Source organism: Phodopus roborovskii, unplaced genomic scaffold (genome assembly GCF_943737965.1).
Source record: "Phodopus roborovskii unplaced genomic scaffold, PHOROB, whole genome shotgun sequence".
Taxonomy (NCBI): Eukaryota; Metazoa; Chordata; class Mammalia; order Rodentia; family Cricetidae; genus Phodopus; species Phodopus roborovskii.
Window position 1 is genome coordinate 473,424 of NW_026126447.1, and position 19,434 is coordinate 492,857.

A 19,434-nucleotide genomic window follows, 5' to 3' on the forward strand; every position below is an offset into this window, starting at 1 on the left:
ATATAATCACATAACATTCATATTAGGCCATCATAGCAGAATGGCCTTAGGCACAGCACAGCACTTCAGCTTTCTGGGTCTTAGATGAGCTATATACAGAGGCTAAGTTCCTCTGTATATAGCTCATCATTTCCAGGGTTTTATCCTTTCCCTGGGACTTTCTGGTTTATTCCTCTAATTCCTTTGAGGTAGCTGTCTCTATGGAATGACATCTTGCCTCTGCCCTCAGCTTTTTAAAAATATCACTATACTTTCAGGTCTTTTTTACTTCCTCTAAAGAGTCACATGTGGTTTTATGACCATAACAACTATGTACCTAGCCATCTTTTCTTTTCTTCTTGTCATAGCTGATAGGGTCTTATATCCCCTCCAGACGGTGCTTACATGTGTTAAAAGTGTCCATTCAAGTTTGTGAACCTCAGGAAGACTGTTCTGCTAGTCCTACCAGCTTCATCTTTCAGTTTGCTAACCATGATATTGATCGATCATATGGGATATCTCATAAACACATTAATCCTTGCAGGTCTAGGTACCATGTCTCCATTGCCCCTCACCTAGTACAACTGCAACATATAACAAAAAAGCACAGGATTGTGTTCCTGGATATATACCATGAGAGAGAAGGAAGAGTTTTTGGAATTTTAATGTCCAATAGCTGCCAAGATGATGATATCTGAGAGAGACTGTGACTAACTCTCCTTCATACGCCCTTTGCCATGGTTTTACATGAATTAATTTATTGAATCCTTACCATCCTGCTAAGTAACTGTCATCATATTCTTTTTTGGTGTAAAGACTTGTCCACACAGTCTAGGAGAACAGTCTATACTTGAAGAAACCAGGTTCCAAACGCCAGCCTGTCTGCACTAAGAACTCTTGTAATTACACATCTCTACAGGAAGAGGATTCTTAACTTTCATCTCTCCTCTCCTGCTTGTTTACAGTACCTGTTGTTGCTATGGCACTGACTGGCTGGGATCGCCTTCCACCGCTTATTCCATAGAGTTCAATTTCGTATTCAGTGGCCTCTCTGAGACCAGTTATGTCCCTGGTACGTTCAGGGGAAGAAAGGGTTATTTCTTGTGGTTCAGACTGCTTTTTGGTATCTCTAATCCTGAGAACAAAACTGTCGAACATCCCTTCATCAGCAGTCCAAGACAGACGGAAACCACCTGGAGTGACATCTGAAACTAGAAGGTTGTCAACTTCCGGTTCAGCTTCTAGAGGGAGAGAAGATGGTGGAAGAAGGAGGAAACAGAACATTAATCAGCAGTCTATACAATCTTCTTCCTGTTGGGATATCAGAGTGCAGTGATGCCTCTGTTTTCAGAGACAGAGTGTCCTGAGATACCGGGAAAGAAAATCATTCTATATTAATAAGTCTAGTAGGATAAGGACAGGGAAAACATAGAGTTGACACATTCAATACAAGGCAAACATACCCTTCCAACTGTGAGTTTTGTCTAAAAGTAACTGCATAAATCCACATCTGGACTTGGCGTTTGCCCCTCCCATGCATTATTAAACAAGTTCAAAGCTATAACTTGTTTACATTTTCTGTCTTCCAGTGGCTGAGTGCCCCTCGTCTGTGAGTGCCTTCTCTTTTCTTTTCAAATAGACAAATAAACCAACTTTAATGATCTGTGGAGCTGTCCCCAACGATTCTCATTATATTTCCCTCTAGCCTGAGCAAAATAACTTAAAATGTTCTAGTCTTTTGGCCTTATTTGCAGGAGTTATTATACAGAAGAAAGCTGCTATTTTTTCTTTTCTGCCAATTTTATTTTCTTGCTAGTTTAGCCATGTGTGGTAGAATGAGGCTTGCAACCTCCTGAAATATATTTACGTATACTTTGTACCCAGGGTTTCATAACTAGACAAAACTCGAGGTCAAAATAAATCTGAAGCTGGGTTTCCCAAAGTGTGTTCAAAACAAACTATTCCTGTTTTATCCCCTTCCTTTACAAAGCATTCCTTGTCAAACAAGAGTGGGGAAGAACTATTGCTCCCTGTGAGATTTACAATTCTGAAAAGCCTGTGTGGTCAAAGATCTTGTTCCCAAACTTATCTCAAAATGAAATGCCATCAAATGAAGTCTGTGAACAGTCTCTAGAGCTTGTCTTCTCTAGAAATACTTTGGGAAACACAGATTTTTGACTGTTAAGATGGTTAATGTGATATTTCCATAGGAAGTATTAGTCTTGAGAACATTATGGATTTAGTCTGTGTTGGACAACATCTCTGATATTAGTTTTTATAAAAGACCAGCTTAATAAATTTCATTTAGTTTCTAATGGTAAGACAACGAGGTAAGTTGGTTACGATCACAGGTTGAGACTTTGAGATAGCAGAGATTTTAAAATACTTTTTCAAAATATACTCATTGGTATATTTCTTTTGAGAAGGCTGAAATGTAGCTGGGGACCAGCCAGGATGAACACAAAGAAAGGTCAGTGGAGTAAGCATGTGAGCACTACGGGCAAGACATGGACTAAAGAACTTGGAACATTGAAGGGAAACATTTCGACCTTCTCCTTTCTAGGATGGGAGGAGCAAGTACTCATTAGATGTTTGAAACAAGGGAAAGCATGACAGAACAAGCCACATTTGTGTATTAAACGAGGAATACAGACAAAATGTTAAAATCACAGTGATCCCATAGACAGACTACATGAAAAGGGATCAGGAAGAGGAGAGTATGGCTCTCTTGAACTGAAATACCTGTAACAGCCTCAGCCCTCAAGGGCTTGGTTTGGTGCCCTTGGGTGAAGCCAGAGACCAGGACCTCATAGCCAATACCAGTTATGAGGCCTCTAAGCTCCAACTTCCTCTGGGTTCCTGAAAGTGTGAATTCCTGGGGGTCCAGCAGCTTCCCAGAATCCACCACCGTAACTACAAAGCTGTCAAAGGCATTCTCCGATGCCGTCCAGGAAACTGTGAACCCGTAGGGATTAGTGTCGGAAATGGTTAAATTTTCCAGAAGGGGCAAGGCCTCTGAAAGAAGGGAGGAGTGAAAATGACTCAGGTTAGCAGCACTGATTTGGCTAGAGCAGCCCATGACTCCAAGAACATTGACCATTCCCAGTCAATCATCCCATGAGTGAACACTCATGACTCCAAGAACACTGATGGATTCCCAGACAATCATCCCACGAGAGAATGCTCATGACTCCAAGAACACTGGCAGGGTCTCAGTCAATCATCCCAGGAGTGAATACCCATGACTCCAAAAACACTGACAGAGTCCCAGTCAATCATCCCATGACTGAATACCTATGACTCCAAGAACACCAATAGATTTCCAGTCAATCATGCCACGAGGGAATGCTCATGACTTCAAGAACACTGATATATTCCCAGTAAATCATCCCATGAGTTAAATGCTCTGGAAAGGAACATTTAGTAATAATGTATTAATTCCCATGGTCAAATCCCTGGGATATAAAGAAAATGTTTAAAAAGAAGTCATTGTCATCTAAATAAGTAATTGAATACCTTCATCCAGAAGCAGAGACTTAAATTTGCTGTCACTTGGACTTCCTGTGCTGATTTGGAAACAGTTCATGTTTATCTTTTGAGATTCTTTTTTTTTTCTTTTTAAAGAGATTTCCCAAGAATTGTAACTTTATCAAAGCAAAGATGAAATCATATTTACTGTTCAAACAGTCTTGGTTTGGTCTCAAATGTTGCTTTTGTTTAGATAAGTACTGACTTTCTTTTATAGCTGGCCTCTGTAGCTTCATGCCATCAAAGCAATGAATTCCAGAGAAAACAGGTTACTTTCAGGCTAATTAGTCAGCCAAATGCTTGTCTTCCACCCACCCTCCCAGTATTTCCTATTCACTTTTCTTTCTTTCCTTTTTCTTCTGGTATGCCTCTTTCAAAATGTGGAGTCTTTTTTACATTATAGAGAAACAGAAACAATAATGTAACTGGATCTATGCTTCCTTCATGAGTCCTGCTGTTTCAGCCTTCCTCTCTATGTTCTGTGGGAGGTCCTGTAGAAGGTGACAAGTGTGGGCCTGATGGGATCTGTGTGCTTGTGGTAATAAGACTCTTCCCTCACATCTGTTCTTTCTACTGTATTGAAGAAGTGGCTTAAATTCACATTTGATGATTGAAAAGAAAAAAAAAGTAACCATTTAAAACCATTTGCTACAGACCCAATGTTCTAAGAGGAAGCTGTAATGCATGTTTCTATTGTTTCATCAGGGCTTGTTGGTTCTTTTAGCTTTTTATGTGCAGGGATGAGGAGAAAAATCTAAGACCTTACTCATGCTGGGCATGACTTTACCTCTGAGCTACACCCCAGCCTTGTTTACTTTTAACAAGACCACTTTACTGTTGAAAAACAACAGAGGGACATAGCATGGATAGAGTATCTAGAGGATGCCAGGCAGTGACATTTCACCCACATCGGCTAGATTCCGAATATAAGTACCCAGGAGCACCAGTGGGTACTCTCTTTCCTAATATAAAGAAATAGAGGTTTAAATAAATTTGCAACTTACTGAGGCTATGTTGATAAGATGATGTGAGTGAGGTTTAGAAATCAGCCAGGCTTATTCCCAGCTACCATAAATATTTAGCTGTACTTAATGACATATCTCACTTATAGTATTTTAGACTCTAGGAGGGACTGGCTTAGTAAAGATAGGTGACAACATCTGTCACCTGAAAGTTACCATTAGTAGAAGATAATTTCTAAGCCTTTTTCAAGGTTTGCCAAGTTAGAGATTTGCTTTTGTTTATCATTGAGTTCAGTAAGGTCATGACAGAAAATAGGCATGGTTTCTTTATGTAATTCAAAGAAATATCACAGGTCAAATTTAATAGTGGGTAAGGTTTAGCACTGACCCACTTTCTTAGGTTGAACTTGACAGTTGTGCTTGGCTGCTTTGAGTAAGTTTTTTTTTGTTTGGCTTGGTGTTGGTTTTTTTTAAATGACAAGTTATAATATTTGGAGTACTTCTAGGATACTAGGACAGGCACTTTACATCCTACCTTCCAAAATTTTTGGACAAAATTCTTGCTCTAAATCTTCACTAATGTAGATTTCACTCATTATTTAGACTCTCTGTGCTATAGGTAAAACATCCTATAAAATGGGCACAAAGATTCCTAAAGCTCTATGCAATGGTAAAGAGTTCCCACGAGGGGCTGTGATGGTCCTCTTCTCTTCAGGAGTGGCATTGCTTTCAAGGTTAGAAATTTATGTTTGGTGTCTTTGCATCAGTGGAAAATGTGGCAAAGAAGGAAATTCTATCATTATTGACTCCACTGGTAACCCTGAAGGACTGTAAGTGAAATAATCCAGGCACAGGAAAATAAATCACTTCAAGATCTCCCTGTTATGGAGAATATAAATGAATTGAACTGATAAAAGTAGAGAGGAGACCAGTGGTTACAAGAGGCTGGGGTTGGCCTATTGCCATTGGTCAAAAGGTACAAAGTTCAGTAGGACAAAGGGAATAAGCGTGGATGAGTTATTGCATAGAATAGTAGCTTCAGTTAATAATAATAATTTGGATGTTCCAAAATTGCTAGAAGGTTAGATTTTAAATACCCTCATCACAAAAGGTAAATATATTAATTGATTTGCTTTACTGATTCTAACATATATATAATTAACATATATATATTAAAACATCACTTTGATACACACACACACACACACACACACACACACACACACACACACACACACATCCTGTAGGTTAAAAATAAAGACTTTTACGTTTGGAGCATTTGGAGTCAAGACTATGTTTGGGATTAGATTTTCCTTTAGAACACCTGTCTCCTTTTCCCAGAATCCTAAACAGACAATGAGAACCTTTTAATACCTGTGACGACAATGGCTGTGATGGGTCTGGTGGAGTCACCTGCCCAGGTGGTCCCTGTTACACTGACATCATAGGCAGTGTTCTCCACCAAGCCCGTGATGTGAGCTTGCTGTGCATCTCCTGGGACTGTGAGCTGCTGAGACTCATGCAATGAATGAGTATCGCTCACATTGATAACAATCTTTGCAAAAACCCCAGCTTGCTTGGTCCATGACATGTAGAAGCTGTCAGGAGTAATATTGCTAAAGATTAGCGCGCCCAACTGTGGTTCTGGCTCTGAAGGGAAGGAACACAGGCAGAAACAAAGAGAGAGGTATTAGAGGAAGCAGTAGATTTCTTCAGAACTTTGCCATTGAATTTTAATGTATGCATATATCCAAACACTTGCAGAAAAAAGAGAGAGGAAAAGAAGTATCTTTGCTTGCATTGACTGTATGACTAAGAAGTTATTGCTCTTTTTTCAGATGCTCATTTAAAGTATAAGAGCTTCAGCAGTGATTTGTGAAGGAAAGTTAACCAGATAGGACTCATATAAAAGGTAATGTGGCTTCATTTCCCCAAATCTCTGAGGTCCATGTACTTCCAAGATGTCCCAGGGAAAGACAGCTTCACGATGAAGCATCTGTCATAATCAGCGACCATATTCTTTTATCATAAAGATTCCCAGAGCAAGCTTCCTTTAAAAGGCTTTGGTAAGCTTGTTCTTTAAATAAATCTATGCAATCTCGCTCACTCCACCATCGCATAGACTTAGTGACCAATTGATCCCCTATTTTAGGGATGTCCCTGAGTGCCTCAACAAGCTGCTGTCCCACTGACCATACTTTATAAAGTGCTTCTTGTGGTTTTCTTAGTGTTCATCTGGCCTATATAGATGCACAAATTAAAGACTAATATGCACACTTATGTGGAATATCTTCAAGGGCACTGGAAACTTAAATGTATACATAATAGGGAAACCCATACCTCACCTCAAATGCTATGAAAACGGAGACGATTTCCATTAATAAACATCTGGTAGGTGCTGTAGGAAACTTAAAAGTTAAGCACTGAATTCCTTGATTATGGAATTTACTTAATCAATCCTTTGTAAAAAGGGAATTCTGTTTTGGCAAAATTTCTCTTATTCCTTAAATAGTCAGTGACAAGCAACTCATTTAACATAATTGCCCTTCACAGCTAGTGTTAAGTGAGATGTGTGTGGAATCAGACTTCTATCATTTATTAAGTAATACTAATATGAAGTGAGTCAAACCAGGTTGCATTTTAAAGAGAAAGAGTAGTCCTAGAAGATGGAGCTATTAATAGGATTTAGAGTTGGAAAGAGGCAGACTATTTTTTGGACCTGGCTGTTGTTTCGAGTCAACTCCAATATTTGGAGATAAGAATGGGTTCATTTGAGTACATTTTAACTGCAAATCTCCATGGCATAAATGCTCTAAGGTCTCTAAGGATCAAACCAATCTAATAGCTTACAGCCATAGCTATGCCATGTGCTGATAATGCTGTAGTTTTCATTACCACACTGGTAATTTTTTTTCAACCACAGAGAGGATAAAATCCTTGATGGGACTCAGTTCTCCACCATCTTTTGCTGTAGAAGCAATCTTCTGAATTAGAGACACATTTTGAAATTATTCTCGTGTGATTCTAAGAAGTTTGGCAATGCCAGTGCATTCATCATGCAGACAGGGGCTTTTGTTCCTGAGGTTAGTGTTACCTTCATTCAGTGCCCAGAGGATGAAACCCCACTGACATGTGAGACTTAAGACAAATACCAAAAAGAGAATGCTAGTTAGAGTGTGTTCAGTGCTCCATGCAAGCAAGGGAAAATTTTTTCCCCTGTCTTCTAACCCTTACAAGCACTTCCTTGACATGCTATCTGCTTTCAAGAGAGACAGACATGCTTAAAGATTTACTGCTCTGAATATTCACCACATGCACTGTGATTTTGACAAGATGATGGGTGGAAAGGAAATTGTTGTGCTTCAGGACAGACAACAGTGGGTGACAGTGCATGCTTGACAGGGTAGATGTCAGAATAGAGTAGGCTATTTGTCAGGAATCCAGACAAACGAAACTCTCAAGAACAAGATGGCCATGACTGGGTCTTCCCATGAGGCTTGTTGGTTGCAATTTTAGGGTCTCTTCTTAACAGTCTAAGGACACAGATATATAAAGTCCTGGCAGATGGAAGGGAACTGTAGATTGCTTTGACCCTAGGCAGCATGCAGACATTCCTTTGAATGAGACACAGAAGACTTCGATTAGAAAAACCACAAGCAGATAAAAATGGGTGCTCTGAGGAAAGACCACTTAAGAGTGGAGGAAAAGATGGTTTAGGTATTGAAACAAAACTAGTCATGTTAACTCAATACAAACAGAGCAACTCCAGATGGGAGGAGCTATTTAGGGAAGAACATGATGAAACAGAAATGAATACTTTCTGAAGTTCCTTAATTTGGGGTGAAGTTTATTTTAAAGCTGTAAAGCTCTGATTAGATGGTTTTATCAAAGTAAGAAGGATTTGGTAGAAGTAAGAGGATGAAAAATGTGCAGGAGCTGATTTTTAAAATGTTGTTCAGAAGGGGCTCAATGGAGACTGAAGAACCCTTAATGGGATGTGCTTGTGGCTGCATGAACCACCAGGATCTGAACATGCTGCCTGCCTATCAGTCTGTGTAATTAGAAGAAGGGATGGCAGAGTTTAAGGATGACTCAGGACAGAGTATGATTAAAACAACTGGCTTCTGTAAGAAAGCTACTGAGGTCATATTTGAGATAGAGATGTGGCTAAGAAGAGAGCTATCTATGAAAGCAAGATTATATGTGAAAATATGTCCATCTAGTTCACCATTGTAGTCAAAATTAAAACACAAAAGACTAAATCCATAAGGTTTTAAAATCCACCTTACAGATAAGGAATTGTTCTTTGCTGAAAAACAATTCAAACTAAGTATATATGGTCAATGATATTTGTCCCCTTTGATTTATTATACTTTAACATGAATGGGTAGGGGACCAAGTACCCCGGCTCCCTTTTTCTAGGGACAACCCTGATACAATTTGCAGTCTAAAATAGCATGCACATGGGGTCTTTGTCAAACTTGGTGACCTAAGTAGAAGGTAATTTTGATGCTGTAATGCCAATCCTTTTCTTGGGTTCCCCAGAACATGGATCCTCTTTTGTGAACTATAAGGAAAATGCTGCATTTCATATATATGAATATATATATATATGCATACATATATATCATACAAACATGAATGTATATTTACATGTTTGTAAATACATTACATTATATGCAAACACACACATATATTTATACACAGTATATTACACACATATATAGTACATGTAAATAAATACATGACATATAAATATTTCTAGTGTGGGAGGTGTACTATTTTAACTATAAAGAGAAGGTATTACCTCAAACGTGATAAGAATACTGCTAGAGTGGACAAGCCTCTTTTTCCTAAATTCACAGATGACTCCTTCTTACTGCACAACAGAATTATCTGGCACAGAACCCATGCCAAGGTACTAGATATCCAGAGAAAGAACGATTTGCTCCCTTTGGGACCTCTCCTTATCTGGGCATGATTATTATCTCCTTTTTGCTATGTGTTCTGGACAGGTGCATCTTTTCCTCTACAACTGGTGTTGAGGTTGAGGTGATAAGTATGGTGTGGCTATTTCCTGCTTATCTGATGGATTAACTATAGTTTTTCATTTTCCCAGCTGTAGAAAACAAACCACAAACAATCAAGCAGGACACTATTAACAATTTCCTTAGATCAGTAGGATAACTGGGTATGAGGCTGTTTAAGACTCTAGGGAGATAAAGAAGTTATGATAACAAAAAATATAAATTTGACTGGAAAAGACATCTTTGCAAGCCCAGGACAATACTCATTATGGTTTTGAAGTTACCAAAGGGGAGAGTTACTTTCTCCAAATGCTGTATGACAACTTGGATAAAGTGTCATATGATACTTGTAATGATCTGGTTATGATGAAACAGAAGCATGGGTTCATGCAAATGTACCATTTAGGTGACTGTTGGAAGAGAGTTTTGTTAGGCAATGGCACATCCCAGCAACCTAGGAAAGCTAGTATTCCATGGCTTGTACTCCAGTGGCGAATGAGATGGCGTGGCTTCATCCTGCTGACAAAGACTGTGGAGAGAATGTCAGAAACTAGAGAATGCTCAAGTACCTGTGGTGGCTGTGGTACTGATGGTTTTGGTCCGGAAGCTGGGAGCAATTCCAGAGAGGTAGACAATGAAATCAGTACTAGGGGGAAGCCCTGAGATGTGGGCAGATCGTTCAGCACCAGATATGTTATGCTCTGACATCTGCAGCAACCTATTGGAATCAATAATTTCAATAGTAAACATGTCGAAGATCCCGTCGGTTGCTGTCCAGGAGAGATTGAAGCTCTCAGGAGTTATGTCAGAAACATTTAAGTTTCCAATTTCAGGTTCTTTGGCTGAAAAATGAGAGGGTAGGAGAGAAAAAAAAGTTTGATTAGTTGTTTGGCTGTGTTTTGTGGTGGAGGTGGTTAATAGAACCATGCTTTGGGAGAAAGATCTGATAGTTTGGGGTTACAGTGAGACAAAGTGATGCTACCAGTAAGTCATTGTCAATGAAAGAGAAAATGGTTTCATTAAGAGAAAAATGAACAAAGAAAAGTGAGGCTGTTAGATTTTTCTGCTTTGCATTTGCCACTCATGATCATGCCTGGCAAGACACTTCAGGATAGGAGATGGGCTGGCTGGTCTCAGTGGAAATAGCTTCATCTTGGCTGGACTGGTCTCCAGGAGTCCTGCCTTAGGGTCATTGGCCATCAGTCAAAAGATATGAGGGCTGGCAGCTTCTAGATTCTTGAGCTGCACTCAGGGACCATGATTGCTTGGATTCCTCCTTTAGCCATCCTTTGCTTTGATTGAGTGCCCATCTATCTAAATGGGTGCTAAGTAATTATGACAGCATCGCCCTCCCTGAGCAGGACCTTGAGGCTTCTGGTTTTGCCACTTGAAGGGATCCACCCATGTCTCAGTGTAACTCTTGATAATTTTTCATACTTTAGATAAGGGATAGCCAGCTGTTCTCATCATCTGTTAAAATAGCATGTTCTCTCTTCCTTGTGTCTCTGTGGGCCAAGAAGGCTAGTCCTTCATTGTCAGCCAAGACAGCTGAGCCAAGCAGTTCAGACAGACATTTTTAGCCAAGAAATAATACTTTGCTTAGGAGACATCCCGCCAGTGCTTTTGCTTTTCTGAGAGGTAGTAACACAGCACGCACAGGGTGTGCATGGGAGGTGTTTGTGAAGCTAGTACAGTCTGTGCATCAAGAAGTAAGACTCCTAATCTTAGAGACACAGATGAGTTACAGCCCTTCCCCTCCATGGACTAACTCATCAGAGACAAGGATGCTACTACCATAAAACAGAATACTGATGGCATCCAAACCACAAGATCTGCAGGAAAGATCAAAAGTGGTGGGTGATTGCTCTGCCTTCTGGGAAGGAGTGGTTTGGGGATGTCACACAAAAGCCCAGAGGAACATTCAGAAAAAAGCCTTAACTGAAACCTCTGGGCATTCTGAGGTCACTGTCTACACAGTGGTTCCCTGTGTTTGGGGTATGTATCAGAGACAGTGCTCATAATGACTGAGGCAAAGTCGCGGAGTTGAACTTTTGAATCAACAAAGATGTAAAGGTTTGCAGTGAGAGTTTAGTCACAGTGTATGAAAAGGGGAGGCAGTCTCCTGGAAAACAACTCATCAGGGCTCACTGTAAAAAGAGCCATGGAAAACAGGGTTAGGGAGGGCTGTGCACTTGGGCAGACTCCCGGGGCCCATTGAATGCTTTATAACTGGAATACTGCGATGAGTAAACCAGAATGCACTGCTGGTGTTGGAATTTGGAACTTGCCACTTGGGGACCGATGCTTCAAGGAAAATGTCTTGATTCCCAGAGCAAAAGGGGGATCTCAGCACTGTTACATTTATAGCTTGGGAAACTCTGGGCTCTGAGGGCTACTGAGTTTCCTTGTGTTAAAAGACATTCTCTTTGGTATATTCTCCAGTTATAACTGTACGATGCTTCCTTTCTTTGGTCAGCTATTTAGTAATTTGGTGTTCTAACAATGCATAATTCAGTTCTGCTCATGTACTTTAAAAGAAACATTGCTTAAGTGTAACCACTGTAGGATTAATCTCCAGGAGGGATTTTGAAATAGCGCAATATAATTTTCAAACAGGAAAAGAGTCTCTAAGGTAAATTATCTGTACTCTATCAAAATTCATGTGTGGCAGGATGGACCTTTTTTTTGTCAGGCTTAGAGATGGGAGTAAAGACCAACAGGCTGTTTCCTCAAAGGCCTTTATGCAGAGATGGCATTGTAGGATTGGCTAAGTAAATCATGAGAGTGGGTGTTAGAGGCCAGAAGGGCCAGTATCTTACTCAGCTCATAATTGCTGTGGCCAAGGCATTGGGATGAAGGAATAACACACAGAGAGGGCTCTGAGCATGCATCATGCATGGAAAGGATTCAGCCATGGAGGAAAGCTAATTTCCCTGAGAGAGAGAGAGAGAGAGAGAGAGAGAGAGAGAGAGAGAGAGAGAGAGAGAGAGAGAGAGAGAGAGGATTGAGTATGGACATGGGCGAAGATACCTGTGGAGGTGTCAGCAGAAAGCATCGGTGTTCTATAGCCCTGGATCACCCCATAGATGGAGACTCTATAAGGAGTGTCAGCCTTCAGGCCTGGGATTTCCACAGCCCTTAGGCTACCCGGAACTGTGAGATTCTGAGCAGCCTCCACATTGTTGGCCTCCTGCACCTGAATAACAAAGTGCTTATAGGCCAGATCGCCTGCGGTCCAGTTGAGTTTGAGGCTGTCCCAGCTGACCTCAGTCACCGATAAGCCTCCCAGATGAGGGAGCTCCTCTGAAGAAGGCAGAGAGGTTTCTGTCAGTGCTGCAAACTGAGCAAGAAAGCCAAATGCCCCACAACCCAACTAGAGGAAAGCAAAAGGGGAGAGAAAGAATGTTTCCTTTTGGTTTTGGTAACTCCTGGTCTCTGGGTATTTTTGTATTCAGTTTTTGCTATTCTGGTTATAGTTTTGTTGAAGAGTCAGGAAGGGAAAAAAACTTGCATCATTTCTCTATGAAAGCCAGAAGCATGGAAGTCTCCAGGAATACACAGCCAGTGGCTAAAGGCAATAGGGAAAATGTGGGATTGGGGAGGAGTAAGGAAGTAGGGTATAGTTAAAAGCACAGGATTTGGTGGTCCAGACACCTGGGTCAGAATTCTAACACAGATACTGGCAAGCTGTGTCATCTTGGGCATCTTGCTTTCTCTCTGAGCCTTCAGTTTTAAATAGAAATGACAGTACCATCTCATTAGGTTCTATGATGGTGACTTGATATCAACATCTTTATATCATGCTTTAATTATAGCAAGTATCTAAAGAATGGCAACTTCAAAAATAGAGTCTGCTGATGCATTTTGGGTCACATGGAAGAGGCTGATCTGTCTCATTTTCTCACTGGAGGTTAAAGATCATCTTGTGGCTGGCTACCTACACTGATTTGGGCATCTGAACCATGCACTATCCCAAGTTCTGACAGGTGTTCTGATTTATCTCTGAGCTTTCCCCCCCCAACTTTCAAGGACATGGGGCTACACAATAGATTCTTGGCTTGGTTCTCACTCTCCCAGTTTCTTAACCCTCTGCATGAAGCATGCATTACAACAAGACTGAATGAAATTAGCATGCTTACTTTCAATTAAAAGTGACTGTTGCTTAAAAATGGTGCAAAGCAGGGCCCATTATTAGTTTTGTTTTACTATGTAAGATGGATAGTTAACATCATTATTGCTTATTGAGAAAGTGTGAATTTGGGGCAAGGAAAAATTCCCTGTACAGTCTCAGGCTCTCATTCTGAGAGAGAGGGGGAGGAGTGTGTTTAAATGCACACAGTTGTGTGTGCAAATTTGCAGGAGGTCAGAGGTTGACATCAGATGTCTTCCTCAATCATTTTCCACCTTAGCTTTTGACAGGGTCTCTCACTGAATTTGGAGCACAGCAATTCCGCTAGAGTAGCTCCAGAACGCATCAAACATCTTCTGTGTCCAGTCCCTCATTTGGGAATATGTGTGTGTGTGTGTATGTATGTATGTATGTATGTATGTATGTATGTATGTATGTATGTATGTATATACTATTATGCAGGTGTTGAGGGTTGAACTCTAGTCCTCATACTTGAGAAGCCAGCTCTTTATAAACTGAAGCATACTCTTATCTTCCACCTTTTAAAAATGGAAGTAGTCATGAGTTAGAAGTTGGGGAGAAATTTATCTGCAGAGGTCTTAGCTGCTTCTTCTTCCTTCTTCTCCTTCTTCTCCTTCTTCTCCTTCTCCTTCTCCTTCTTCTTTGAAGTGGATAATTCTTATTCTCAAGTATCACAGGATCCTTCTTCAAGGAAGGTGTTCCACACAGACCCAGAAGTTTTCTGGAAGGACTGGGGAGACTAGTACACTCACTTAGGACTATTTATCTGCTGCATGGAAGATTTCACGGGGAAATTCTACTTATTAAAGGATCTGTGAATCTTCAGACCAAGGCTTGCAAACTGCAAATGCAGATCATCAGCATCCCCCACCCAGAGGCCCTGTACTTTAGCTTAACACAGTACAGGAAATAAGGCAAAATGATAACCTGGCTAGCTGAGGTAAATGATTGTTATCATTTTCCTTATATCTGGCATGTGTGTACTTCACAGCAATGGCTAAGTACTCTCTCTCTCTCTCTCTCTCCCTCTTTGTGTGTGTCTCTGTCTCTCTGTCTCTGTCTCTCTCTCTCTCTCTGTGTGTGTGTGTGTGTGTGTGTGTGTGCACGCGCACGCATAGGCAAGAAAACTGATGGTTTGAATTAGGTTATTTGCTGACATTATCAAAATACTAGTTACATGGAGAGGGGCCAGCACCAAAACTTTATTACCACACATTTGACCGTTCATTACAGTCCCCTTGGGATCTCTTTCTGGACTCCTTTTGAATAATAATAGCACATAGCTTTCTGTGATAGATGGAACAGCGTATTTTCAAGGGACAAATTGCTATGAATTGATTTTCTTCAGTGTAAATGAAAACCGTTGAACTTAAATGCACTGTCCTTCCTTGGAAATGTTCTTACCCCAAAGGTCTTTCATAGAAAGAGTTTTGGATAATTTCTGCACAAGAGGAATAGATCATTTCCCAGCTCTGAAGAGGTCCAATTGGGTATTAGTTAGTGCCTCCGAGGGCGGTAATGAAAGGATTTCTCTAGAAATTTCTGTTCTCCTGTGACAGAAACCTGCTTCCTCTGCTATTCCTTTACAACTGTGATGGCTATTCTTGGTTGTCAACTGACTACATCTGTAATTAACTAAATTCCAAGAAGCTGGGTACACCTGTAAGGGAATTTTTTTCTTAACTAAATCATTTGAAGTTGGAAGACCCACTTTTAATCCACATATTTTGAGGTTGGAGGATCCATCTTTTATCTGGGATATCCCTTCTGCTGGCTGCCTGTATAAAGCACATGGAGGAAGGATGCTCCCTCTCTGCCTACTTGCTCTCCTCTCACAGGCAAGTCCATTCCATTAGTGGCATTACAGCTACTTCTTCAGGATTCCAGCTGAGACATTCAGCCTCATGTACTGAACAATTACTAGATTCTTAGACCTTCTGTTGGTAGACAGACTGTTGAATTACAGCTTGTAAGCTATTTTAATAAATGTAAGCTATTCTCATAAATAAATAAATATATTCTAATATATGTATGCATGCATATATTATGTATGTATATTATGTATATTATGTATATTATGTATATTATATGTTCAATTCCTCTAGAATTCCCTGAATAACAGAACTATGAACTTAGTTGTTAACTGTTCAACACTGGCTGTATGATGGACACTTTGTCAAGTGCTTTCAATTCTTAGTTTACCTATTTTAACAGCAGGATTCTAAAGTATGGATATTAATTTTGATGTGAATATGAGAAAAGAAGGCCCAGGGGATACATCCAGAAATAATCTTCAACCTGTAATATAGAATTTTAGCCCAGATCTTAAGTCATAGAACATGTCACCTGCCAATCATATTCAGATAAGATTTCCAACCTATGAGGAATTTTACCTAATCTAAGGACAAGCTGATATATATTACATCTGTGGTCCAGAAAGGCCATGTCCATGTGATGAACTCTACAACAAGTGGTTTAGTGTGGCGGTTCCTGATGTTGCCATGCTGAGTGACTGTGAGAGGAATACCAGACCCGAGGTCTAGGATTTCTGTGGAGTATAGGCTACTAGGAATGGTGAAGTGATAAGCTCCTTCTGCTTACCCAGCTTCCTGGACCTACGGGATAAACTAACTGGTCATAACTCATGTCTGTTGTGGTCCAGTCCAGTCTGAGAGAATTCGAGCTAAGCCTGTCATTGAGGTTGCCCAGATAGAGCCTCCTTTGTGTGAAGAGGACACAGAGAAATCAAGGTACTAAAAGGTGACCTGCACCCTGGGGCTCAGGTGATGTGGGATTTGAAGTTGGGATGAGCTGTTTGGTTAGTGTTGACTACAGATGTGTGATTTATTGCAGTATTAAGCATACTCCAATTGTTGGCATTAAAACCACATTTTTCTTCCAGTCTTTGGGATTGGAAGGCAGTTTTTAGTATTGCTCAAAACTTCCATTCCTGACACATGAATAGGGCTATGGGAAGATCTTAAGTAATTTTTTTTTCAATGAGCTCAGATATATTTTATTTTACACTTACAAAGTGTGCTTTCCAGCTTCCTAAGAAGCCATTATAATGGAACTTACTTTATAAGCACAGTCACCTCTCACTTGACAAAGAGTAGTAGGTGGAATTTTCCAAGGAACTGGCTACGAGAGTTAATGCAGGGTCTGGCCAGTTAATGGATAAGACACTTGCAGAGAAATATGAGGGATTGACTGGAACTTCCCCAACATGGAAGGGGGCAAGCCCTGTTTACAGACTTGAGGCCTCTCGACAAGAGATGAGGATTGGAGAAAAGGAGTGAATGAGTCTAGTATACCTGTCAAGACTTCAACAGAGAGAGGGGCCGTGCTGAAGTCCTGAGTGATCCCTTGGATGGTGACATGATAGCGAGTGGCTGCTCTGAGCCCAGGCACATCCACTGACCTCAGCCCTCCAGGGACTGTGAGGTTCTGAACAGCCTGGGTCTGGGTCGTGTCAGCCTCTAGCACCTGAATGAAAAAGTTCTGATAGGCCCCTTCTGGAGCCGTCCAGTTGAGTTTGAGGGCATCCCAGCCCACCTCAGTGACAGAGATCTCTCCCAAATTGGGAGTTTTCCCTAGAGAAGGACAAAGAACGAATTTAAACTGCATTGTAAGATCAAGGAATCCTGAACACAAACAGGCTTTATAGCCCCTGCAAACATGACCTTCTTTAAACAAACATGCACCATGTAACGTCCTATGCTTTTGGAAGGGCAGAAGAGTGGTGTAGGGAAGTATTTGTTTTCTTAGCATATGAAGGAATTGTCCTAAATTTCGGAGAATTCAGGAATCAATTCTGTGACTAATTTCCTTTTGACTATAGCATTTAGTCATCCCTAATGTAGGGTGATCATGTCTGGTCTATGTGGAGTGTCATAGATAATGGTCTATACACAGCAGCAAAGTGCTGCTTATGTGAAACATTAAGGTGGCTTTGGAACTGTGTCACTGGCTGACCTGGCTATCCAGCATCAGACCCCATGACACTATAGCTTGTGTCTGATAAGACCGTTCAAAATTCATGGTGTGTGATTACCCTTGGTCAGCTTCCTGTTGGAAAAAACAAGCTTTAGGTATGAAGACAGAAAGTACCTGTGGTGGCCTCAGCAGAGAGCACTGGTGTTCTAGAGCCCCGGGCCACCCCATAGATGGAGACTCTGTAAGGAGTGGCAGCCTTGAGACCCGGGATGTTTGCAGCCCGGATGTTGCCAAGCACTGTGAAGTTGTGAGCAGCCTCCACCTTATTGGCTTCCTGCACCTGAATGACAAAGTACTCATAGGCCAGGTCATCTGCAGTCCAGTTGAGTCGGAGGCCATTCCAGCCTGTCTCAGTCACGGTGAGATTTTCCAGAGAAGGCACTTGTTCTGAACAATGACAGAGACAAGGTCAATTATACTATTCCTCAAATGCTTGCCTTTTAAGAATCCAACACATCTGCTGGCCAAAGGTGACAGAGTCTGTGCCAAGGTGCTGTTACTGTATTCCCAGCGGTGCTGTCCCCATAAAATGCAATCAATATGTTAGTACGGCACTGATTTTGCCTCTGTACACAGTTGAGTTTTATTTTGAAAATACATTTTCCTATTGACAAATGTCCTAGAAAACTAGAGAGGCATTAGTTAGACTCCACACCTCAGTTTCCAGTTGGCAAAGTAGATTTCATTATAGTGAGTTAGCCCCAGCTGGTCTTGGGTCTTTGTCTAGCCCTCTGTATTTGCATCCCATTAGATCTGCTTAGGTTTCTCTTTGAGCTACCTCAACCTCTCCTGAAAGGACTGCTGCAGATTACTTTGGACTTTTCAGTTTCTGGGGTTCAAATAAGTTTTTACAAACCACTCCAGTGAAGAGTAGAGATAAGGGAATGCTACTGCTAAGGCTGAGTTGAAACAGATGACAATGCTCTTGAAATGTCATTACATATTGGCCGGTAACTGGAGAGAAGCAATTTATTAGATTGTGTTATGATTGGATGCATTCTCTTTGTCTCCTGAACACAGAAATTCAGCAGTCTTCCTTTTCTGAATCTGCCTTAAGGTGGTCATTTGTTTGCACTGAGCTTAAATGACCTACAGACAAAGATCTCTCTGGAAATGGATCCTGGATATGGGAGGGTAGGCACTGCTTCTGCTCCTTTGAAAAAAAGTCATTTTTCCTGTTTACATGGCTGCTGATTTCAATTGAGCCCTACATGACCATGAAAACAGCCTTTTAACTTGAAAAGGCCAGCCTGCAAATTGACAGAGGTCATTCAGTGTTCAGGAAACACCCATTGCTTTTCTAGAATATATTTCATACATTACCCCATATTACTAAATTTATAATGCTTCAAATTTATTTTTTAAGTGTGTTTTGGCCTACAACATGGGTACCTAAACTAGGACAAATTAATGGGCTACATCTGGCCTGATGCCTAGTTTGAGAGTCAGAGGGTTGATACCAACTTTTACATTTTGAATTAATTGGTCAAAAAAGAAAATAAAAAGAATAATATTTCACAATGCATAGAAGTCAAATAAAATTCAAATTTTGTTCTAGAAATGTAGCTTCAGTGGAACATAGCCATACCTTTCACTTCTACATGACTGATGACTGCTTTTGTGTTGAGACATCATGGCTGAGTAACTGTCACAGAGACTACCTGGCCTCCAGCCTAGAGTATTATCTGGCCTTGTATAGAAAACATATAACTTACAACACTTGGTATTGAACTACAATCTTTGTATTCTTCCTTCAATCCAAATTTACACCTTGGAGCACATATTCAAGTTC

The 19,434-nt window shown here is 40.7% G+C and overlaps 1 protein-coding gene across 1 annotated transcript in view; it reads right to left on the reverse strand.

The window, feature by feature from the left end:
- Tnc (tenascin C) overlaps positions 1-19,434 on the reverse strand; it is an 87,006-nt gene that overhangs the window by 24,246 nt on the left and 43,326 nt on the right. The window contains exons 11-16 of the mRNA XM_051188023.1: positions 17,757-18,029; positions 16,961-17,239; positions 12,527-12,799; positions 10,066-10,338; positions 2,722-2,994; positions 948-1,220 (exon numbers count right to left, since the gene is read on the reverse strand). Coding sequence (XP_051043980.1) covers positions 948-1,220; positions 2,722-2,994; positions 10,066-10,338; positions 12,527-12,799; positions 16,961-17,239; positions 17,757-18,029 — 1,644 coding nt within the window. The remainder of the gene's footprint in view (positions 1-947; positions 1,221-2,721; positions 2,995-10,065; positions 10,339-12,526; positions 12,800-16,960; positions 17,240-17,756; positions 18,030-19,434) is intronic.